This window comes from Durio zibethinus, chromosome 19 (assembly GCF_047325235.1).
Source record: "Durio zibethinus cultivar Kanyao isolate XHJ-2024 chromosome 19, ASM4732523v1, whole genome shotgun sequence".
Classification (NCBI taxonomy): Eukaryota; Viridiplantae; Streptophyta; class Magnoliopsida; order Malvales; family Malvaceae; genus Durio; species Durio zibethinus.
Window position 1 is genome coordinate 937,558 of NC_143180.1, and position 22,201 is coordinate 959,758.

Sequence of the window (22,201 nt, forward strand, 5' to 3'; positions counted from 1 at the left end):
TGAAATTAGAAATTACAATCATAAGCAACTATTATTTTCATATATATCATTAGTTTTTACAAGTATATTAAACATCGACAAATCAAGAATATCAATAAGTTTTTTTAATACAATCAATCGCATTGTCAAGTTTTATTTAAGTTTAATTCTCTCTATAAATGATTTTGAAGGTACACAACCTTAAATTCATTTGATATATTTTTGAAATATTTTTCACAAAATTTGAACCTAAATTATCAAAGAAAAAAAATCACTTCCAATTGAACTAAATCCTAGGGTAAAAATATGGGCATGCACTCCAGTAATAGTAACTAATTTCCAAAAATGAAAAAATAATAATATTTTTGTTAAGCAGTTGGGTCAATGCATAACGGAAATCATATGCTGCATTAATCTCAACGGCTCGTCTATCCGTATTCTTCTTACTTCTTCTCATCCACTCTCTTCATTTGTCTACAATTTTCTTGTCCTTTCTTTTGCAAGAACATTGTGTCCTGGCATAAACAAAAAGGTTCATCACCAGGCAAGGTGAAAAAATCAATAATGGAGCAGGCGGTAACTTCATCTACCACTGATTTGGAGCCTGAATACAGGGCAGATGGATCATGTTGGAAGTTGGTTCCAGTTATCTCAGACGGATTACTTAGCCAGAAAGCTGATGATAATATTTTTAGACATCCTTTGACTGTTTTGCTAACGCAAATAGCTATAATTTTCATCCTTGCTACCATCATACACCACTTTCTAAGGCGCTACCATTTGCCTCGTCTTATATCTGAAGTGCTGGTACGTTATTTATTTATTTATTTATTTTTTTGCATTGGTTAAGAATTTTAATTAATATTCTCTTACATGGTTTTACGTACCCTAAACTTTCCGTGGGTAATTAGTTAAGAATGTTATACACAGATTAAGAATATCTGCTTCTTTTTTTTTTTTTTTTGTTCCATGGTTTGAGTAAATAATAAGTTTACCCTTTGCTCTTGTTGTGCATGTTCAAACATGGGGTTTAAATGATGTTGGAAGCCAAATATAATCGAATGGAGCTTTGATACACATTATATAGAGAATATGGAATATATATGGATTCTAGCAATCTGTTCATTTCTTTTACATAAGGTGTTATTGAAAATTTGGTATTAATCATTCTTTCTTTAAGTTTAATTATTAACTCCATTTATTTGGTAGTTGGATTTAGTAATTGAAGGATGTTTATATCTTGTGCAAATGGCAGGCAGGTCTAATTCTTGGACCAACTGTACTCGGACGGTTTTTTCCTAAAATGTCAAACACTTTGTTCCCCCAGCAATCTGTGAAAATCTTGGCTACATTGACAAGTTTTGGATACTTGTTTTTCATGTTTTTGATCGGAGTGAAGATGGATATAAATCTGATTATAAAATCAGGAAAAAGAGACTGGACTATAGGCTCTATTGTCATTATGTTCCCCCTTCTAATCATTGTTCCCGTGGCTAGATACATAGCCGCAAATGTGGACAACATGGATAAACTGTCCATGAATTGGGTGGCATTTTTCTCAGGAGTAGTAATGCTAACCTCATTTCCAGTGGTGGCCAGCCTTTTAATGCATCTCAAGATCATTAACTCTGAGTTGGGACATGTTGCTTTGGCATCAGCATTGATTAGTGACTTGATAAGTGTAGTAATGATAAATTCGAACGCCTACGTGCTACTTTACAGATTTGCATCATTACGGGTAGCAATCAAGTCTATGTTCCTTTGTATCGCTCTTGTTATGGTTGTCATAAAGATTTTGCGTCCAATGACGTACTGGATCATCAGAAGAACACCTGAAGGAAAGCCTGTCAAAGATGCTTACATTTTCCTTCTTGTGATAGTACTAGTACTTGTAACAATAGTTGGTGATGATGTTGGACTTCGGTACATGTACGGGCCTTTTATACTAGGCTTGACAGTTCCAACAGGACCTCCGTTGGCTTCAACTCTGATAGAAAAATTAGATACCGTGGTAACAGACGTGATGCTGCCACTTATGTCAACTTATTGTGGATACAGATCCAATCTATGGGAATTGAACAGGCGGCCACCTGCTTTTCTTATTTTTATAATTACTTTTGGTTTCTTGCTGAAAGTTAGCTGTGGGTTTTTTCCGGCAATTTGTTTCAAAATGCCTTGTAAGGATGCTACTGCGCTTGCGTTGATGTTGACAGCCAAAGGCATTATTGAATTAGGCACTTTTGCAACCAATGCTGAAAAGGTGGTATTGATTTAGAATCCCTTCAAAGCACTTTATAACTTCTCTTTTCTTTTGGTCATAATTAAGACAAAGACTACTAAATCTCTGATCTCTTTCTTAATTTCAGTACTCCATTGTTCCTGGACAATTCACCTATGCTGTAGTGGTTATACTCGTTTGTGCAGCAGTCGTGCCAATACTTATCAGAAAGCTTTATGATCCATCAATCACATACGCTGGTTACCAGAAAAGAACCGTATTAAACTGTCCTGCAAATGAGGGTCTTCGGGTGCTAGCTTGTGCACATGGGCAAGATGATGCATTGTCAGCAATCAAGCTGCTTGAACTTTCAAATCCTACTACAGGAAGTCCCTTGTCTGTTTACGGACTTTGCTTGGAAGGACTTGTCGGTGGATCCACACCCCTCCTCCTCAATCACCAGTTAGGCCAGAAGAGTTCTTCTGATGGATCTCGCTGGCAACCCATCATTGATGTTTTCAATTACTTTAAGTCGGAAACTAAGAAACAAGCCCAAGTGCAAGTCTTCACAGCAATATCACTTCCCAAATTAATGCATGAAGACATTTCTTGGGTTGCCTTTGACAATTCAGTAGCATTAATACTACTTCCATTTCATAGGAAATGGAATTTCAAAGGAAAAATGATTTCAGATAACAAAGATTTGAGGGCCTTGAATTGTAAAGTATTGAACAAGGCCCCTTGTTCTGTAGGCATTCTAATTGATCGCAGCAGAAATCGTGGTCCATCATTCTTAGCAAATTCATCCATATATCGTGTGTGTGTGATTTACTTGGGAGGAAAGGATGATAGAGAAGCTCTTGCTCTTGCAGGAAGGATGAGAGGATGGCCTTTTGTTTACATAACTGTTGTTAGGGTAATGTTATCAAATGCTTGTCCCATGCAAGGATGGGAGGTTATGTTAGATGATGAGTGTTTGAGAGACATAAAACACCCAAGCCAAAAAAATGCTAATGTATTTTATGAGGAGGAGACAGTTAGAGATGGTATGGATACATCTGTGCTTGTTGGATCACTATTGGACGAAAACTATGATCTTATCTTAGTTGGGCGGCATTCTCAATCTAACTCACCAGTCCTAGCAGGTCTATCAGAATGGACTGATTTGCCAGAGCTAGGGCCAATTGGAGACCTGCTAGCTTCTTCAGAAATCACTAACCCAATTTCTGTCTGTGTGGTTCAACAGCAGATCACTAAGTGAGTGCTTGCTCTTTTTCTGTCATAGCTTTGAAATTGACGGGCTGCATTCCTTCACCAGGTAAGAAATTAAAAAAATTGCATTTACAAAGTCTTTTGAATGCTTTTTACTCTAACCATTTCACTTCTCCCCTGCTAGATATATATATACATATATATATATATACATATATATATATATATATATTGCTCACAGGTCCCTGCTAATGCAAATATCATGCGTACGAATGGGCAAGAAATTGAAAATGTGTACTCTTCTGATGCCTGTTCTAGCAACAAGACCAGGAAATTAAGAAGAAGATAAATGCAAGTCCTAATATAACTTTCATCATAAGGAAAAGGACAAAGGGATTCTGATTGCAAGTTACAACATTAGCATCTTCATTTAGAGATTGCTTCAAAAAAGAATTTTCAACTTGTTAATTAATGCTCCCTGTATTTTCCATAAACTGCCAATCAGAAATCACTAAGATTGTTATGTATATGCATCAATTCATATATTGGACCTTCGGATGAGAAATTTTAAATTTTTGAAAAAAATGTGCAATAAAGACATTTTAAAATTCCTTATTTCTGAATACTAACATTTGTAATTTTTTTTTTTTTGGATAAATATTTTTTAAAATGATATATAACAATCTATTAGAATTTGATGAGATTAAAAAAAATGATTAAAAAAAGAATAATGATATTAATTATAAAATATAAGAAAATTTTGTAAAAATGTATAGATATTTCATACTTTCAGATTTCAGAGTTACTGCTTCGTGCATAATCACTATATTTGCCTTGTCTGTTGGCTTTGCTTTGTATCAGGATATTCACACCCTTTCAAGCTAGTTAACTACAGTTTTACAATGAAAAATTAATATAGTAAATAAAATATTCCAACCATAAAAAAGAAAAAAGATGAAGAAAATGATGTGTTTGAACCTATATCTGTTTTTAAACCAACCTCCAGTCATGGGTTGAGGGATATATGATCATATCTGTATTCATTACTTTTTTGAACCTAAAAAACTCCTCTATATATAGGGTCAAGATCAAAGCATTTTCTTCACAAGGAAAAGGAAAATGAGGATAGAAGAATAAACCCAGACAGGTCAATTAATTTGAATTAATAACTATATATATATATATATATATAAAAGAATAAAATGAAATAACTTGATAGTATAAATTTTACTTAGATGCTGAATAGCTGAAATTTTGTTACTCATCTATTGATATGCATGCTTTATTTCTTGCTGGACAACTCAGGTGACAGAACGTGTGAATCTACCAACTATTTCTAAAGGGTCTAAAATGCCAAGAAAATGAAATTGCTTCAAAGAATATATTATTTCTGTCCCTCAATTAACATGTGCTTGTAGTCCATAATTAAAGTTAATTATTATGTTATTTTAAGAAAAGGGTTTTTTTTTTTTTTTTTATCTAATGCATTGCTCTTACCAAATTTAAAAAGGATAATAATATATATATTTTTTATATTTAAAACTATTAGGATTAAATAAGAACTGCAAATCCATAGCCTTTAGATCACAAAGTCTTTTTATATATAGAAAAGCAATTACTAAATTCTTTACAAAATTTTAACTTGTGTTTATAGGCTCTATTAACTATTAAGTAGTATTATTTTCTTTTCCAACTAAGACAGAGAGAGGTGATTAAAAGACTTTCTCACCTGTTTGCAAAGAATATTTTGTATTTGATTTAGTGATTAAGGAAGTTTTACGAGGATATAGAAATAGAGTTAAAATTCCCTTCTCTTTTCTTTCTTGTAAGAGCTATGCCTCTCCAAACCAATATATACATATATTTTGTACGAAAGAATCTCTTAGAGATATTGTTTAACAAGAGATTGATGATAAATTATGTTTAGTGAACCATTTCCTTATAACAACGCCCAAATTATTTTTTCTGTCTCGAAATCAATGTTTTTATTTAAATTGATTCAACTTTGATAATTATTTTAATGAAATTATAAATTTTTAAAAGAATAAAATTTATAAATTTTGAATTTCAAAATTTTCAAAGTATATTTTTAAAACATAAATATTAACTTATATTAATATAAAACTAAAAAATTTTATGTATTTTTTACTTATTAATTTTATTAAATTTAAAAGATGAGATTACTAATTATTTATTTATTTATCTCTTTAATCAGCTAAATTTATTGAAATCAATGATAAAAAATGTAAAAAATTTTAATTTTACGTTTATTTTTAAATTTTAATTTAATATAATATTTTAAAAAATAAGTCAAAATTGATGAGTTGATTTGATAAAAAAAAAAATGAACAGGAGAACTATTCTGAGGCGGAGAGCAATATTCGGAAGTCCAAAATATGAGGTTGACCTTTCATTTTCTCTGTCTCCCTCTTCCGTCTCTTCCCCTACCTACTCTTGCCTTTGCCTCTAGATTTTTGCTGTCCATTTTATTTTTTTTAGTTTTGTTGTTTCCATTTTTTTTCATCCGAATTTGTTGTCGATTTCTTGATCAAGAAGCAATTACGTCAAGCAATAACCAATATGGCAACAAGTTCATCCAGGGTGCAACATGATTCATTGATGGCTGGAAAAAACATAAGCATTATTTGCACAAATACGTCCCTTAGCAGCCCCTATTCCAATAATATCTGGCAAAATGGTAACCCTCTCAAGCACACTACGTCTCTTCTCTTGTTTCAGCTCTCTGGCATTTCAACGGTCTCAATACTTTTCAATATTTGTCTCAAGCCTTTAGGACAATCATCCTTAGTATCGCAGATTTTTGTAAGTCTTCGTCCTTCTTATTCTCATCTTCATTTTCAATTTAACATTAAAGGATCACTTTACCACTAATGTGATTCTCAGGGTGGAATGATATTTGGGCCATCATTTATTGGCCACAACAGACAAATAGCAGACAACCTTTTCCCGAAAACAAGCTCCACGGTAATCAACATATTTGCAGGATTTGGCATAATTTTCTTCCTCTTTGTAACTGGGGTAAAGACGGATCCTGTCCTCATGGTGCGGCCAGGACGAAAGGCTGCTATTATAGGTTCTTCAGCCCTCATTGTTACGTCGGTTTCTTCCATTGCGCTCGCTTTGGTCTTAAAGAAGTTCCTCACCATGAATGCCAACCTTAAGAACTCGTTAGTGCTTATAGCTTTATCACAATGTTTAACAGGTTTTCCAGTAATTTCAACGCTGTTATCCGAGCTCAATATTCTCAACACTGATATTGGCCAGTTAGCCCTCGCCTCGTCAATGTTTTGCGATTTAATTGGTATTTGTATGGTTGCAGTTCTTTTCTCATTGAAACAAAGTGAGTCTGGTGTTGTCTTCGGCTTATTACCATCACTAGTGTCTATAGTTGCATTTGTGGCCTCTAATTTTTTAATTCTTCGACCAAGATTAGTAAAGATGTTCGACCCTACACTGGGAACAAAAATCGTTGATGAGAAGAGCATATCATTCATTTTCACTTTAGTCCTGGTAGCCTCATTTCTGAGTGAGGTAATTGGCCAGCACTACATATTTGGACCATTAATTTTAGGTCTGGCTGTGCCTGAAGGACCTCCCTTAGGAGCTGCTATATCATCAAGGCTAGATACTCTTGCGACAACATTTTTCTATCCTGCTTACTGCGCGGTCAGCGGGGTGAAAACTGATATCTTCACAATTAATTTTCAATCTTTGTATATTGTGGGGATCGTTGTTGTCTTTGCTTTCGTGATCAAGCTTATAGCAGTGATGCTGCCAGCTCTCTGTTTCAGTGTGCCCCTGAGAGAAGCTTTTGTGCTTGGACTCGTTCTAAATGCAAGAGGCATTGTCGAACTTACTGTATACAACCTCTGGAAGGATGACCAGGTTAGTTATATATAGAGCTTTTCAATTTTTTCTTTCCAGCTGGATTTTCATGACTAATCAATGGCATAATGATATATAACAACATTTGTGTCCAAATTAATCTTCTCAATTTCTCCTACCTAAATTAATGCTCATTCCAATGGCAGCTGATGGAGGATCAAGAATTTACCTTGGTCATGATGTCAGTAGTGATCGTGACGGCAGCCATAACCCCAATGATACGAACACTGTACGATCCTTCAAAGCAATATCGTTCGGTGACGAGAAGTACCATCCATAATTCCAAGCGTGATTTAGAGTTTCGAATCCTGGTTTGCATCCACAACCATGAAAATGTCCCAACAATTATGAACGTCCTTGAAGCATCCCCCGCGAATGAAGAGAGCTACATTGCTGTCACAGCTATGGTCCTCATAGAACTTGTGGGGAGATCCACCCCTGTTCTTGCACCTAGCCAACCAAGAATGTTTCGAAAAAACTCATCAACAGCAGACCGAGTATTCAATGCCCTGAGTAAATACGAGGAACGCAACGAAGGCTACGCTTACGTTCAATCATATACCTCAATCTCACATTTCCAGACAATGCACAATGATATCTGTCGTATAGCCCTTGAGAAGCGTGCCAACATTGTCATCGTCCCTTTTCACAAGCAATGGGGTATCCATGGACAGATTGAGTTCACAAGACGCCCCATACAAAACTTGAACATGAATGTCCTGGAAAAGGTTCCATGTTCAGTTGGAATCCTTGTTGACAGGGGAATGTTCGTTTCCGTTCGAACTTCTCGAACAAAATTCCGTGTCGCTGTTCTCTTCATCGGCGGCCCTGATGACATGGAATCACTAGCTTATGGCTGTCGAATGGTCAAACATCAAAATGTTAATCTAACTGTCATTCATTTCCTTCTGTTCGGAGGGGAAAACTCTAAAGAAAGGAAGCATGACACCCAGCTGATTAATGAATATCGGCAAGCTAACAGGGGAAATGAAAGTTTTGTGTATGTAGAAGAGGTGTTTAGGGATGGGGAAGGGCTATTTTCATATATTAGTGGAACTCTAAACAATTATCATTTGATCTTGGTAGGGAGATACCATCCGAATTCCCCACTTCTCGAAGGACTTGGAGACTGGAGTGAATGCCCAGAGCTTGGGATCGTTGGTGATATGCTTGCTTCACCAGATTTGAAAACCAAAGCGACAGTGTTAGTGATTCAACAACAACGAATAGGAGGGAAATTGCTGACTCAAAATCTTCCAATTTCGGTGCCGTAAAGGAATTCAGTTGTTCCTGAAGAATTGCAAACGCCAAACGTCAATGATGCATCAGGGCAGCAGGAAAAATTCATTTTCTATTTCAATGGATGAACTGGATACGTATTTAGATCGGTTTTCAGGCAGATGGAAATTACATATTCTAATTGTCATGCCCCGAATAGAGGCATAACACGGTCATATTACCTTGAAGTAAAACCCCAAAGCAATACGAAGCTTAATCCATAACCATTGAACAACTCTCAAATATAAAAGGTTCTAATTAAGTAACATAGCTAGATACAAGTCTCTAAAGGTTCAAAGTCGAGTATTACAACTAAAATAAACAATACTTCATAAAATCCTATATTTTTAAGTAGTTCTCCAATGCTCGATTCTTCTAGCTTTTCTCAAGCTAATCATACTTATCATTCATAACATCTATTCATAACATCTGTAAAAGAAAAGAAAATAGGGAATGAACAAACCACAGCTCAGTAAATAAAGACTCACACACCTTACCGGATCAAACATCGTTTCATATATGTCATATAGATCATTCAAAACATTTGTCAAATCATAATGTCAAAACATCTCAATATCATTGTTCTGTCAAATATTTCGTAAATTCATAAATCATTATAAAATATGTTACTATTCAAATATCGTAATCAAACCAAATCATGAATCAATCATTAAAAATCATCGTAAATCATCATTATCATAAATCATCATTATCATTCAAATCGTTAGCTACGATCACTGCTATAACCCGTGACATTGGCCGTATCGACAATTTCATTCTTATGATCATTGCTAACTATTATAACCCGTTAGCTAGAGCCTACGCTAACTACTATTACCCATTAGCTAGGGTTGTATGATCATGTCTTTGCTAACTACTATTACTCGTCAACCAAGGTCGTAGAACTAGTTCTAGTGTCGATGATCCCACTTCCTAGGGATGTAAAAACGTAACGATCATAAAATTATTCTTGAAACATAAATCATTTTCTCATTTCATTTATAAGCATGATCCATCGTTTATATAAAGAAACACAAAATAATCATATGTTTGATCCTATTTTCATACATTGAAAAAAATGAAATAAAATATTCATTCAATTAGAAATATACATATATACATAGTTTCGAAAACAAGCAAAGTGTGTGAGATTCTACTTACCTTCTTCTGATTCCACCACCTAATTTTTCTCCCTCAAAATTTAGTGGCTTATTCAAGATAATTCCAACATAACAATTAATCAACCCATTTGAGGCCACTTATACCAAAATAATTAAGTTAAACAAGTAATAACTCGAGTAATTAATTCTGACAGTCTGCGCTACTTTCACTAAAACGACCATAACTTAAGATATCCAATTCGGAATTAAAATCTTTTTAATGCGTTAGAAACTAGACTTGACAAACTTTCTAATCATTTATGGCCATCTCATGATTCTTTGTGGATTAATTATAACAATTTTTGTAATCCACGTCATATGCTGCTGCCAGACAGCCTGTATACCTTTTCATAAAAATTACGTATTTATTCATAGGTAACTCCAAATTCAATTCCGCTTATTTCATTGGAAAGTAGACTCAATAAGCTTTCCGAACATATATGACTTAATCTGTAAATCCTTGTATAAAAATTAAGAAAAATTTCGTAATTCTTCCTTACTGCTGCTGCTAGGCAGCCTGCACATCCTTAGGTAAAAATTGGATAACTCTTCATAGAGAACTCGAATTCGACTCCCGTTTGTTTCATTAGAAAGTAGATTCAATATGTTTTTCAAACATATATAATAATCATAGCAGTATTTAACCGTTTAATACAGAATATAACCTTAATTCATCACTACAAACATAAAATTCATATTATAATTTATACGAAACAAAGATTTTCCTTTCTATTCCAATCAAATTTCTGTTTCAGCAATAAATTCACATTACCAACTTTCTCAACACTTAATGTGACCCTAATTAAAGTCCAAATCATCTGCCCAAAGTGGGATAGTGGAAACCCTAAAATTTTAGGGTTTCTCAATTATAAATTACATCTTAAGACTTAATCATCAATACTCCAAAATTGAAAGAGATTATTTACTCATCTCTAACAGATAATTTTTTCTTGTAGATTTGTTCTTTCCCTTCACTTGAAATCCTTCAATTGATCTTTTCTGTATAAGAAATATATGAGAAATAAGTTTATATTTTTCTTTCGATTAATAGTCAACTGAAAACTGAAAAGTTAATTCTATTAATAAAAAATTGAGTTATTTATCAATAAAATTTTTGTACTTTTCATTCTTTATTAAAGAGTCCCCACTTATAAAAATACTTAAAAATAGTCTTTTTTTTTTTTTTTTTTTTTTTTACGAGTATTACACTAATTTTCTCCCTTGTTTTGATTGCTTTACCGTCATTTTTTTATATCACCAACCATTAGCCATAGCTGAGTAGGACAGCTTAGCGTTTTACATATCAGCGAGTTATTTTTTTACAGCTTATTGAAAATTGTAAGACTCAAGCAAGTGCAATAGTTGATGTATATAGTTCATTTTGATCAACTGTAAATTAAATTGTAAGATTTTATAAATCCAATTAAATTGTAGGACTTGTCAATTTAATTAGATAATATATATATATATATTCCAGCTTCCAAATATATATTTTCTGAGTGCCATCTCAAAACAATATACACATAAGAGAAAACCTCTTACGTATATATGCAGGAGATTAACAGCATTCTTCTAAAACTCAAAACTTAAAGTATTTTCAGGTCAGACAATCCCAATCCCAATCCCAATCCAAACCCAAATTTTACTTTTGCCCACATTCCAACCAACCTAATCCCCAAAGGAGAAATGTTGACATGAGTGAGAGATGGGCTACCAAGCCCATAATGATCTTCATCGAGTTCTGTTATGTTTCTAGCAAACCCAAGAACTAGAAGTCTAGAACAGGCATGTTGACATTAGATACCTGATCCAAAGACAATTTAATTAAGAAAGAAAGTTGAGACGGACAGGGATAGGAAAAGCAAAGAACAGAAAATTCGTGGCCATCTTAATAGATGTCAGTCATCTTGGTGTTTGATGTTCCGGTTTTTTGTACATCATCCTATGAGTACGAAGGATGTTACTATCAATCAGAAAATTTCTTTGTTTTATGTCCAGAAGAATTCCAGGCATTTCCCATGTCTTCAAGTTTGAAAAGAAACAATAATTCTGCTTAAACATCTTTTATATCACTCTTTGACATCAAAATTTGACAAATATGTGCCAACTAGCTTTCTTCTCATTAGTTGGATTATGAAGATACAGTCAAAAGTATTTAATCCGTTATGAAGATATGACCAAATAATCCAAAGTTGTGGGTTTCTTAGATGTGACCAACTCCCCAAGGAGCAACTAGAAAGCAATTTTTTAATACTTCCAACTCACCCATGAGTACAATTTTCCTTTTAGGTAAATCCCACATAGAGTTGTTATGGGTAGGATCAGGTCATTCGAGTTCCAATGACAGTTCAAAAATCTTGATCAATGCTTGGTTTACTCTATCCACTCAAACTTGATTCATTATTATTTAAAATAATATTAAAATACTAAAAATTATTTAAACATTTTTATTAATAAAATAATAATTCAAATCGAATTTAATTTTGACTTAAAATTTTTAATTCAAGCTCTATTAAATCCCTTAATATAATTTATTTGTTTGATGATGATTGCTTAATTAAATACCACAATTTTATTATGGGTGATTAATAGATTGATTGAATAGAAAGAACCAATCAACGATGGGTCGTATAGTTACATTTTTAGGAAGTTCCCATTATGTTTTTCCAACAACAATAGTTGTTAGCTTTCAAGATTCTTCATTAGCAAATCCTGTTACCATTGAAGAAAACCACATTTTATTTTAGGACAAGTTACCCTCAGCCTTCCACTTCTACCCTACTTTCCCTTTTCCCATGATTTTTTTTTTAATTTATCCTTTCAATTTCTGGAATAAAAATATTCTTCTCAGGCTTCAACCGCGTAAAATTCTTATCAAACTAAACATAATCCAGAAAAGTCAAGTCACCGTCAAAACACACGGCGTGCACATTTGCAGGCACCCACACGCTTGCTTAACCGGCTGACTCTCCTCTTCTTCTTTCTCTGACGTCTAATTCTCTATATATAAATGACTAATTCCAATACCCTTAGTTCCCATCTCCAAAATTCAAATCATAACCGTTCACATTTGATGGTTTCCCGTTTCCAGCATTTATTTACTCAATCACTCCAGTCTTACAAATATAATATGGAAATCAGTTGTTTCCCATTTCTGGGTCCTGAAGATTGTTATAATGCCAGCATCCCCCGGTTCCAGGAGCTTGACAATGGGTTCAACAAAAAGCGTAAAAAGGAAGACGATTCCAGGGGCGGGGGCGGCATTGGCAATGGAGTCTTCAATGAAGAAGAATTGAAGAAGAGTGGATTTCGAGTTATCCTTGCCTGTTGTTGTTATTAGAAGAAGAAGCAAAGCAAGAGGAAACTCAGTGGATAACTGAATCCCTACAGGGCGAAGCTTTGTTTGAATCCAATCATAAAAGAAAAGTTCAAGCAATGAATGAAAAAGAATTCTATGTTGAGGGATGTAATCCCGGTTCGACAGCAAGTTGCTGTTTGTATTTGGAGGTTGGCTACAGGGGAGCCACTTAGGCTGGTTTCGAAGCGTTTCGGATTGGGAATTTCAACTTGCCAGAAGGTAGTATTGGAGGTATGTTCAGCTATAAAAACTGTTTTGATGCCCAAGTTTCTTCAATGGCCTGATGAAAAGAAATGAAAGAAATTAAACAAGAATTCGAGTCGATAACTGGGATTCCTAACGTAGGTGGTCCAATGTACACAAATCATGTTCCAATTATTGCACGCAAGGTTAGTGTAGCTGCTTACTTCAATAGAAGGCATACGGAGAGGAATCAGAAGACTTCTTATTCGATTACAGTACAAGGTGTAGTCGATCAAAAAGGGATTTTTACCGATGCTTGTATTGGGTGGCCTGGATCAATGGTGGATGACCGGGTGTTAGAGAAGTCTGCTTTGTACCAGAAAGCTAATAAGGGGGGTTTGAAGGATGTTTGGATTGTTGGGAATTCTGGGTACCCGCTGGTGGATTGGATTTTGGTTCCTTATACACACCAGAATTTGACTTGGGCTCAGCATGGTTTTAATGAAAATATTGGTGAGATTCGTAACGTTGCAAAGGCGGCATATGCGAGATTAGAAGGTAGTTGGTCTTGCTTGCACAAGAGAATTGAGGTGAAGCTTCAGGACTGGCCAATGGTGCTTGGTGCTTGCTGTGTTTTGCATGACATTCGTGAGAAGAGCAACGAGTAGATGGACCCTGAACTACAGTTCGAACTTTTTGATGATGAGATGATACCTGAGAATAACTTGAGGTCTGCCAATGCAGTCCTTTCCGGGGATCACATTGCTCACAATCTGTTACACCATGGCCCTGGGGTAACTAGTTTTCTTTAGTCGATGTAAAAACATGTCCAGAGGTGAAACCAGAAATACGAGAAAAAAAGAGCCAAATAATAATTATATTAGAAAAGGTGTGACCAAATATTATTTTTGATGGGAGGAGGTATTCGACTACAATGATGTAAAAAACTTTGGGGGGTCATGGCCCCTGCCAGCCCCCCTAGCTACGCCTCAGATACATGTCTCCTATATATGTTGGTATTTTTCAGAGCAAATTATTTTCACTAGCTAGCTAGATGAATGTAAAATCTTGCCACAAAATATAATTGTGTAACTGTAGAAAATTATAATCGTTGCGTGTATTTTTACTGTCACATAAGGCACAAAGTTGTTTGCAAGGACAACCTCAATTATGTTTTCCAACAAAATGATTCTCTCTGAGCGAAAAATGTCTAAAAGCTTAGTATACAAAAAATTTAACTAACAATTGATAGGCCTCTCCTCAATCTATAATGTGCTTACACAATTATTCCATGATTTTTTGAGAATTCAACTGACTAGCAACATCGAGTACAGATCACCAGCCACACATACATTTTGTGATAGCGCCCAGGCACCAGGATCAAAAGATGGAGCAAATGAAAGGACGTTGTAAAAACAAAATACAAACCTTAGGACTTTGTGACCATTATCTCTGCAAAAATACCATAGGTATGAGAGACAGATCACTCCATGGGATGGAATGATGGCAGGACTGCAATAATAGGGTCTCCATAACCAACAGAATCTGTGCAACATAGTCAAAACAGAGTTCATATGTATCAAACTTTTTGTCTAACCATCCAGAATATTTCAAGAATAAAAGCAATTTTTATAATAGTCCAGGTTTAGGTTTATGCTTCTTGGGCATCACCCATTGTTTCCTATAATGCAAATCAACTTTAATCTAGTCCCCAGTAATTATGCATGTGGCATTGCATCAAACCAGAACCCCATAGAACTTACCCACTATAATGCGGCTCTAGACATTAAGATGCAAAAATAAATATGAAATGCCAGATAAAGCTATACCTCCATCATCGAAGAGGAGCTTTAAGACTTCTCCAGCAATATCTGACTGCTCAACAAATCAATAACTTAGAGTCACACACCATTAAACACCTATTTAAAAAGAAAAACTATAACCAACAAATGGAAATAATTTGATTTCACCTTAACAGGATGTTCAGTACCAAATTGATCCAAGTATCCTATAACTTGTCCTTCTCTGATCAAATCACCCTGCAAGTATTTTTTATAGCAACTTACGAGGATCAAAAAATGCCAGCCGAAGTTACAAGGTCATGATAATAAGAAATCAATAGCATCCACATTATTTGTCATCAAAGAACGTTTGGGCTTATAATATAACAATTCAGACAGAAATTAATACCTCCTCAAAGATCGGAGGTTGCTGCTTTCCTTTAACTGTTCTACCCCTTCGGAATGTGCCAACCTGCAGTCAAGTGATGGTAGTTAAAGGTGTTCCAAAGAAATATAAAAGAGAACATAACCCTTGCTCTTGATAAACAGCACATACAATGGGAGAAGGTAGTAGAACATAGTTGTTAGCTCCAGAAGCTTCCAAGGCAGCTAACTTGGATGACTTCCCAAAGGCAACATTTATAAATGGGGTAGGCTTCTCTGGGGAGGGTTGAGGTGGTGAAGGAGGTTCGGTAGCAGCAACTGATTCATTCATTGGTTTAGATAGGAATGGTGGAGCTGTTGTAGGTGAAATGTTGGACAAAGAAGCATTTATGGCACCAACATTCCGCTTCAGATGCATTTCAAAGTTTCCAATCTATCACAAAGCAACAGATAACCGATTAGAAAATATGGTAGGAAAATGCAACATCCAAATAAGAATCTAAAAGAACCTGCTTATGGTTAGCTGCATTACATTCATTCAATGATCAAATAATTGAAATGAAAGGTTTCATCACTTGTGATTTTCACAAAGCGCTGAGACATATCTCTAAATAAAATTTTCAGGTTAATCATTGAGTTGTGACTAATTTAGCAGAAGCATGCAAGTATATCAGATGACAAGAGAAAAGGAAGTAACCTTCATTTTCAGCTCAGCAACCTCAGTCTCATCACATACCTCCAATACCAATGCCTGACAGTTTAAGCAATTAAAATGTTAATTATCCAGCAAATTTGAATCAGAAGAAAGAAATTTGTCTTCGATCAATATGAAAGGAGCAAAAGGTACGGTGAATGAATAACCATAAGAAAATAAGTCAAAAGAAGACTTATCATGAAGAAAACAGCCACAAACATGGTAAAAACTACACAACAGCAACATAAAGACAGGATTAAGCATTCCAAATACAGAATATTAGATATACACAAAACTAGATTAGTAGATTTTGAAGGCATTTGAAGTATTGCCTCAAAGGTGGTGTTCCTGTTAAGGTTTAAAAAGTAGAATACTTTATGTCAGTATTGCTGTCAGAAATTTTGTTAAACTCCTCCATATAGGGAATAAGAGAATAAGGTTCAAAACAAACTAGCATTATTACAAAGAGGCAGATACAAATATTAAGCCAATCATGTTGTTTAGATTGTAAGAAACAACGGCTAACCAACTTGAGAACATAAATGCAATTATAAAAAAGGAAAATATTTATAAATAATTTTTATAGCACCAATAAACTTTTCTAAAAAGGAAGTGAGGAATGACAAGCAAGAATCAAAAAGACATTCAATTTGAAGATTTAATAATCACCTCAAATCCATTTGGAAAAGTTGCATTCCGTGAAGTTTTCTTCTCCAATGAGCCTTGTGTGGTGCTATCTGATGGAACCGTGCCATAATTATCAACTTTTAGGATGCAAAACAGACAAAATGCTCAGGTAATGTAGTTACATAACAGATTACTTTTAGAAACCATTTTGCTTTTGTTATTAAAAAAAGCGATTTAGCTTTCTACTATCAGTATAAATCAGTAATAAATGAAGGGCCATTTCAAAACAGAAGGAAAGCCCAAATGCAACAGTGATAGGTATATTTTAGCACAGTGTCCTGGTTAAATTTGCAGTTAGACTATGATTAACAAATTTATGCAAATGAGGACCATCAGGTAAATTTTTAATCTGAAGTCAATATAAACTCACCATTTGACTTGGCTGTTACAGTAGCTTCAGGTGTCTTCATGCATGATATTAGAGTTACATTTCTTTTTGTAGAAGAATTGTTCTTCCTGCCAAACATCAAGCCTGGGACACATGATTTTATTGAAGTGGGCCAGCTGCCAGAATACATATGAACAGCACCAGCCCTTTCAAGTGAGCAATGTGCTTGTGAAACAGCACCTACAGAATCTAAAATTTTAAGAAGAGCATATGAGCTTTCAATGGCAAATAAAACCATATATGCAAAACTTAAATTCATAAAATTACATACTCACAACCATACTTTGCTAATGTAAAGAATTTCAAAAACTAAATGATAAGACAAACAAGTACCATATAAGCCAACAGCAGATCATGTTATTTGTAACAAGGACATGACAAAATATACATAATAGAACGATTTTACAAAGTATCTCAACTAAAAAACTCCTAAAACCAAGGAATAAAACATTCATAATGCTGAAACTGTTCAAAATCCATTGATTCTGTTGTGTGACGGTTAGAGGAATCACTATGTATTGATTAGGCACCTTCTTGTTCTCTTAAAGTTTTTCCTTTCTTCATCTAGGGAGGGCATTAGGCAATTGAAGAGCTTAAATTTTCTATAAAGCATTTATAACATGAGCTTAAACATTAAACCTCATCATTCCACTGCACAAGCAATCAATGAAGGAGCTCATTTCTTAATTTTCCAAGCCAAATCTCCCAAAATTTGGAAAAACATTTAGAATAAGATAAAATGCCAATCTTATAATTATACCTAAATAAAGAAACTGAACAATAAGACATTTCTAGAAGAACTCCCAAAATTAGCTTCCCTACAAATTCCAAAAGCTATCTTTTTTTTGGTTTGAGTATTGGTTATTGGTGAATGAACTTAGCATGATCTGAAAAATCGAAACTTCTATACAAAATAATATTTTAACAGTAAAATCTCTATTTTTATGAAAACTAGATTCAAATAGTAAGCTAGCTTAAACATGATCAAATGATATTCACAACATAAAAGAAAGAAGTAAATTGAAAAAACTAATGGCAGATCATTGCATTTCTTTTAGCTAATTTCAAATTTGTCAAAGTCTAAAGCTCTATAATTCACACTAAATTGTCAAAACTTACAAAAAAAAAAAAAAGATAATTACAAGATCCGAAGCAGATATAAAGCTTTGCTCTCTTTATCCTTTGCTTTGTCTCTTCGTTTCCAACAAAACCAAACGAAACTCAACCAAACAACAGAAATAAACATAACGACAGAAAATACGAGAGAGAGAGTTACAGTGGAAGGATCGGAGAACAGCGGATGACTCCATTGGAAGAGGAAGAGCAAATTAGAACCGACAATGAGGAAGGAGCGAGAGAGAGCGAGAGAGGAGATATAGTGGAAAAAGTTGGGGCAAAATCGAGAAGAAAAAAAATGAATATATTAGAGAGAGGGGTTTGGTTAGCTAGACAGTTGGCGAAAGAGTGTAATTAGAGAGAGCAGCTTCGAAATGTCCGTCCTTGTCCTCAGTTTCTCAACCCAAGCTGAAAGCTCCTCTCACTCTTTCTCTCTCTCTCCCTCTCTCTGTCTTTCTTAGCTTGAAAACTCTGCACCGCTCTAACGTGCACTGGCGGTGTTAGCCACCTCGAGATTACGTGGCAGCAAATTTGAAATTTTATATAGGTCCAGTGAGAAGTGACTAAGCCCAATCAGTTTGGACTAGCCCAATACCTCTGTTTGCCAATCAATTGTTGAGACAAAACTTTGGCCCAATTATTCTGTTTTTATTAGCCCGAAAGGTAACTGAACCCATTGATAGAAGTCTTGATTTTTCTTTTTTTTAATCCGAAAAGAAGCCATGCATATATTAAGACGTAGATCGGTACGCAAAAGCTAGGAATGGCAGCCCAACTCCTTACCGATAGATTTCGACATTATTTGATTTTTTAATATCAATTTTTTTTAAAAAAAAATCAGGTTTTAGATTTGTTTAAATCAAATAATAATAAAAAAAAATTTGAAATTGAATTTTAGATAAATCTATCTTGTCTCAACTTAATTCTATTAATATATATAAAATTATTTTTAATTATTTATTTAATTTTATATTTATATTAAAAAATAATATTTTTTATAAAAATAATATTTTATTAATTTTTAATCAAATACAATTTCATATAATATCGAATCAAATTTAAATTTATAAATATAAACTTAAATCAAATTCGAGCAAAAATTCACTTCAGTCCAATCAATTGCCATCTTTAGCAATAACCCCACAAGCCTCGGCTAAAATAAAAGGGCAACACATCAAGGGATTTCATTAATCAAAATAACAAAGGAGTCATCAGATATAGAACATGAGGTGAAGTTGACTTCCTCAGCTGCCATATCCTGCCAGTGCATCAGCACACAGGTTACCTTCACGGTACGTATGCTTCATCATTATTTGTTGAAATTTCCTCAACAGAGTCCTGCAATCAGAAACAAAAGTGTTAAGACGCCAATCAGTAATGCTAATGTTATTAATTAGGTTGATCACAGCCTTTGCGTGCAACTCGATTTCCAGCATTCCTATTCCCTCTTTCTTTGCCAAGTTGACGCCATCTCGTAGAGCCCACAACTCTGCTTCCACACTCCTAGCTCTAGGAATGTATCTGGCGAACCCCTTGATCCATTTTCCTTCGTGATTCTTTGTAATTGCTTCGGCCCCTGCTTTGCCTGGATTGCCCTTCGAGGAACCATCAGTGTTTAGTTTAGACCAGCCCTGGGCTGGTGGTCTCCACCAGACAGCAATGGTGGAAGGAGAGGGATACCTTTTCACTTGACCAGCCAAGGCAAATTATTCTATAGCATGATCCATAGCTTTCTCGGCCACTTTGTTGCTGACGGGCTTACCTTCAGCAGGAACACAAAAACAGTATTCCAAGGGGCCCGTATGTTAGGCAGCCATGTTTTGTCAGTGGCGTTAGTCTTGAGCCAGTTTTCTCATGCATCGTTGCTGGTGAAGTTGGTTTGAATGAGGTGGTTTAAAGAAGACCACCAGGGTTTGACAATGGGGCACTCAGCTGGTAAGTGTATAAACGTTTCATCTTGGTCATTATATAGAGGGCACCTGCCTTGAACGTTAGTACCTCTTACCATGTAGAAGGCTTGAGTGGGAAGAACTTTCCCAAACTCCGCTAGAATGGATGATGAGATTTTTAAAAAAATTATTATTATTATAATTATAATTAAAAAATTATTTTAATTATAATCAAAAAATAAAATTTTAATAAAAAATTTATATTTAATAAATCACATTAAAATTAATATTTAAATTTAATCTTATCATGTCAACAAACAACAATACAGTGTAATCCAAACTTAAGCTTAATACATTCTCAAGTAAAAAATTTCAGCTGATATATTTCATCGGTGAAGTCTTAATTGTTGAAGAATCGGTTATATTTTTTTTTCGCTATTGTCAGTTTTTTTTAATAAATCAAAAGTCCAATATTTTATCTTATATTAATTGACGGGTAGAAAGAGCAAAAAAGAGGTTGTATTTTGCCCAGAAAGCCAGAATTGATATATGTGCTACACTTGTACTCCTATTTATATAACCTTTTTTATGCATGGTTAAAGAAAAAATATCTTCCAATTATTTAAAAAAAAAAAAAAAACTTTTTATTCTTGTCTTTTCTTTAACCAGCGATGGACCGACTCTTTTTCATGGGAGGAATGAATATTACTTGAAAAATGCCAGAGGCGTTAAAAGGTGAATTTAAAAAACAATTTAAGAAAATGGTTTTATCTCCCCGCAAACGAGCCCACTCTAAACTCTTCATCCATACCGTTCACTTGATATCAATCACCTATCACCCACTGATTGAATGATAACTCAAAAATGAATCCGACGACGTAACTAAAACTCTCTTCACTCATCTTTGCAGGCTCAAAAACACATTGCAAGTAGTTAAAAGAACCCCACGTGCCACCACTATATCCGATCTAACTCGCCACCCATGGCGACCCCCGGGACCATTCCGATGACCAGCTCTCAATCCCCGGCGGGTAACGGGACCCAATCACAACCCCCGATAGCGACGCCCGCGTTTCGCGCGTTCGTCTCACGCCTCACTTCCTCGATCCGTCTGGGACTCTCTCGACGCCGTCCATGGTACGAACTCATCGATCGGACTGCCATGGCCCGTCCCGATAATCTAACGGACGCCTATTCTCGGATCCGCAAAAACCTCTCTTACTTTAAAGTCAATTACATAACTCTACTCGCAGTTGTTCTTGCTTTCTCTCTCCTATCTAATCCTTTTTCCCTCCTCGTCCTCCTTGGCCTCCTCGCCGCTTGGGTCTTCCTATACCTCTTCCGACCGTCGGATCAACCTCTCGTGATATTCGGCCGTACTTTCTCCGATCGCGAGACGCTTGGTGCGTTGGTGGTGTTGACTGTCTTCGTTGTGTTCTTGACCAGCGTTGGATCGCTCTTGATCTCCGCGCTCTTGATCGGAGTTGCTATCGTCTGCATACACGGTGCGTTTAGGGTTCCAGAAGACTTGTTCTTGGATGATCAGGAGCCTACGAACTCCGGATTCCTCTCCTTCCTCGGCGGCGCTGCTTCCTCCGCTGCCGCTGCGGCGGCCCCTGCAGTTGCCTCACGCGTGTGAATAACAGATCTTTCAAGCGGCACGTTCGTATGATCTTTTTACCTTCGTTTATGGTAAATCAAAACGATTTGCTGTCTTTATTGTAGATTAAAATATTCAATTGTAGCTTTACTGTCTTGTTTGCATTTAGATTTGGATCTCTACTTCGATTAAGGGTTAGATCTTGCTATGTTTTGATTTGGATGTTGTATTATTTGCCGCTGGAAAGTTTGATTTTTATGAGATTTAAATTTAGTTTTTATTGGTCACATAATTTTTTGGTATACGAAGATACTAAAAGTTGTGCTTTGATTGGTCACTTCAATGTTTTTACATTGGCAGATTAAAAG

General features: G+C 35.1%; 4 protein-coding genes and 1 pseudogene across 7 annotated transcripts; 4 read left to right on the forward strand and 1 right to left on the reverse strand.

Moving 5' to 3' along the window:
• Positions 1-480: 480 nt before the first annotated feature.
• LOC111309716 (cation/H(+) antiporter 4-like) lies at positions 481-3,505 on the forward strand. The gene is made up of 3 exons (XM_089748167.1): positions 481-786; positions 1,235-2,242; positions 2,340-3,505. The coding sequence occupies exons 1-3, from the start codon at positions 544-546 to the stop codon at positions 3,456-3,458; spliced, it is 2,370 nt and encodes a 789-aa protein (XP_089604293.1). The 5' UTR covers positions 481-543; the 3' UTR covers positions 3,459-3,505.
• Positions 3,506-5,888: 2,383 nt separating this feature from the next.
• Positions 5,889-8,856, forward strand: LOC111309718 (cation/H(+) antiporter 15-like). The gene is made up of 3 exons (XM_022908720.2): positions 5,889-6,232; positions 6,314-7,315; positions 7,462-8,856. Exons 1-3 carry the CDS (start codon positions 5,990-5,992, stop codon positions 8,587-8,589), a joined length of 2,373 nt encoding a protein of 790 aa, XP_022764455.2. The 5' UTR covers positions 5,889-5,989; the 3' UTR covers positions 8,590-8,856.
• A 3,926-nt stretch (positions 8,857-12,782) lies between these two features.
• LOC111309459 (protein ANTAGONIST OF LIKE HETEROCHROMATIN PROTEIN 1-like) lies at positions 12,783-14,402 on the forward strand (annotated as a pseudogene).
• On the reverse strand, positions 14,376-18,837 carry LOC111310092 (uncharacterized). Of its 4 annotated transcripts, none has more exons than XM_022909222.2 (9): positions 18,505-18,837; positions 17,211-17,417; positions 16,823-16,917; positions 16,157-16,210; positions 15,632-15,892; positions 15,485-15,547; positions 15,265-15,333; positions 15,124-15,169; positions 14,376-14,839 (listed from the first exon to the last, which is right to left on the reverse strand). In XM_022909222.2, exons 1-9 carry the CDS (start codon positions 18,536-18,538, stop codon positions 14,778-14,780), a joined length of 891 nt encoding a protein of 296 aa, XP_022764957.1. In that variant the 5' UTR covers positions 18,539-18,837; the 3' UTR covers positions 14,376-14,777. The 4 variants fall into 4 exon arrangements, with proteins under 4 accessions (XP_022764957.1, XP_022764958.1, XP_089604362.1 ...); XM_022909223.2 differs by having other exon boundaries at positions 16,823-16,890; positions 18,505-18,834; XM_089748236.1 differs by having other exon boundaries at positions 16,823-16,890; positions 18,371-18,834.
• A 2,133-nt stretch (positions 18,838-20,970) lies between these two features.
• On the forward strand, positions 20,971-22,125 carry LOC111310093 (PRA1 family protein B1-like). Its single transcript, XM_022909224.2, has one exon. The coding sequence runs from the start codon at positions 21,216-21,218 to the stop codon at positions 21,870-21,872; it is 657 nt and encodes a 218-aa protein (XP_022764959.2). The 5' UTR covers positions 20,971-21,215; the 3' UTR covers positions 21,873-22,125.
• The last annotated feature ends 76 nt before the right edge of the window (positions 22,126-22,201 follow it).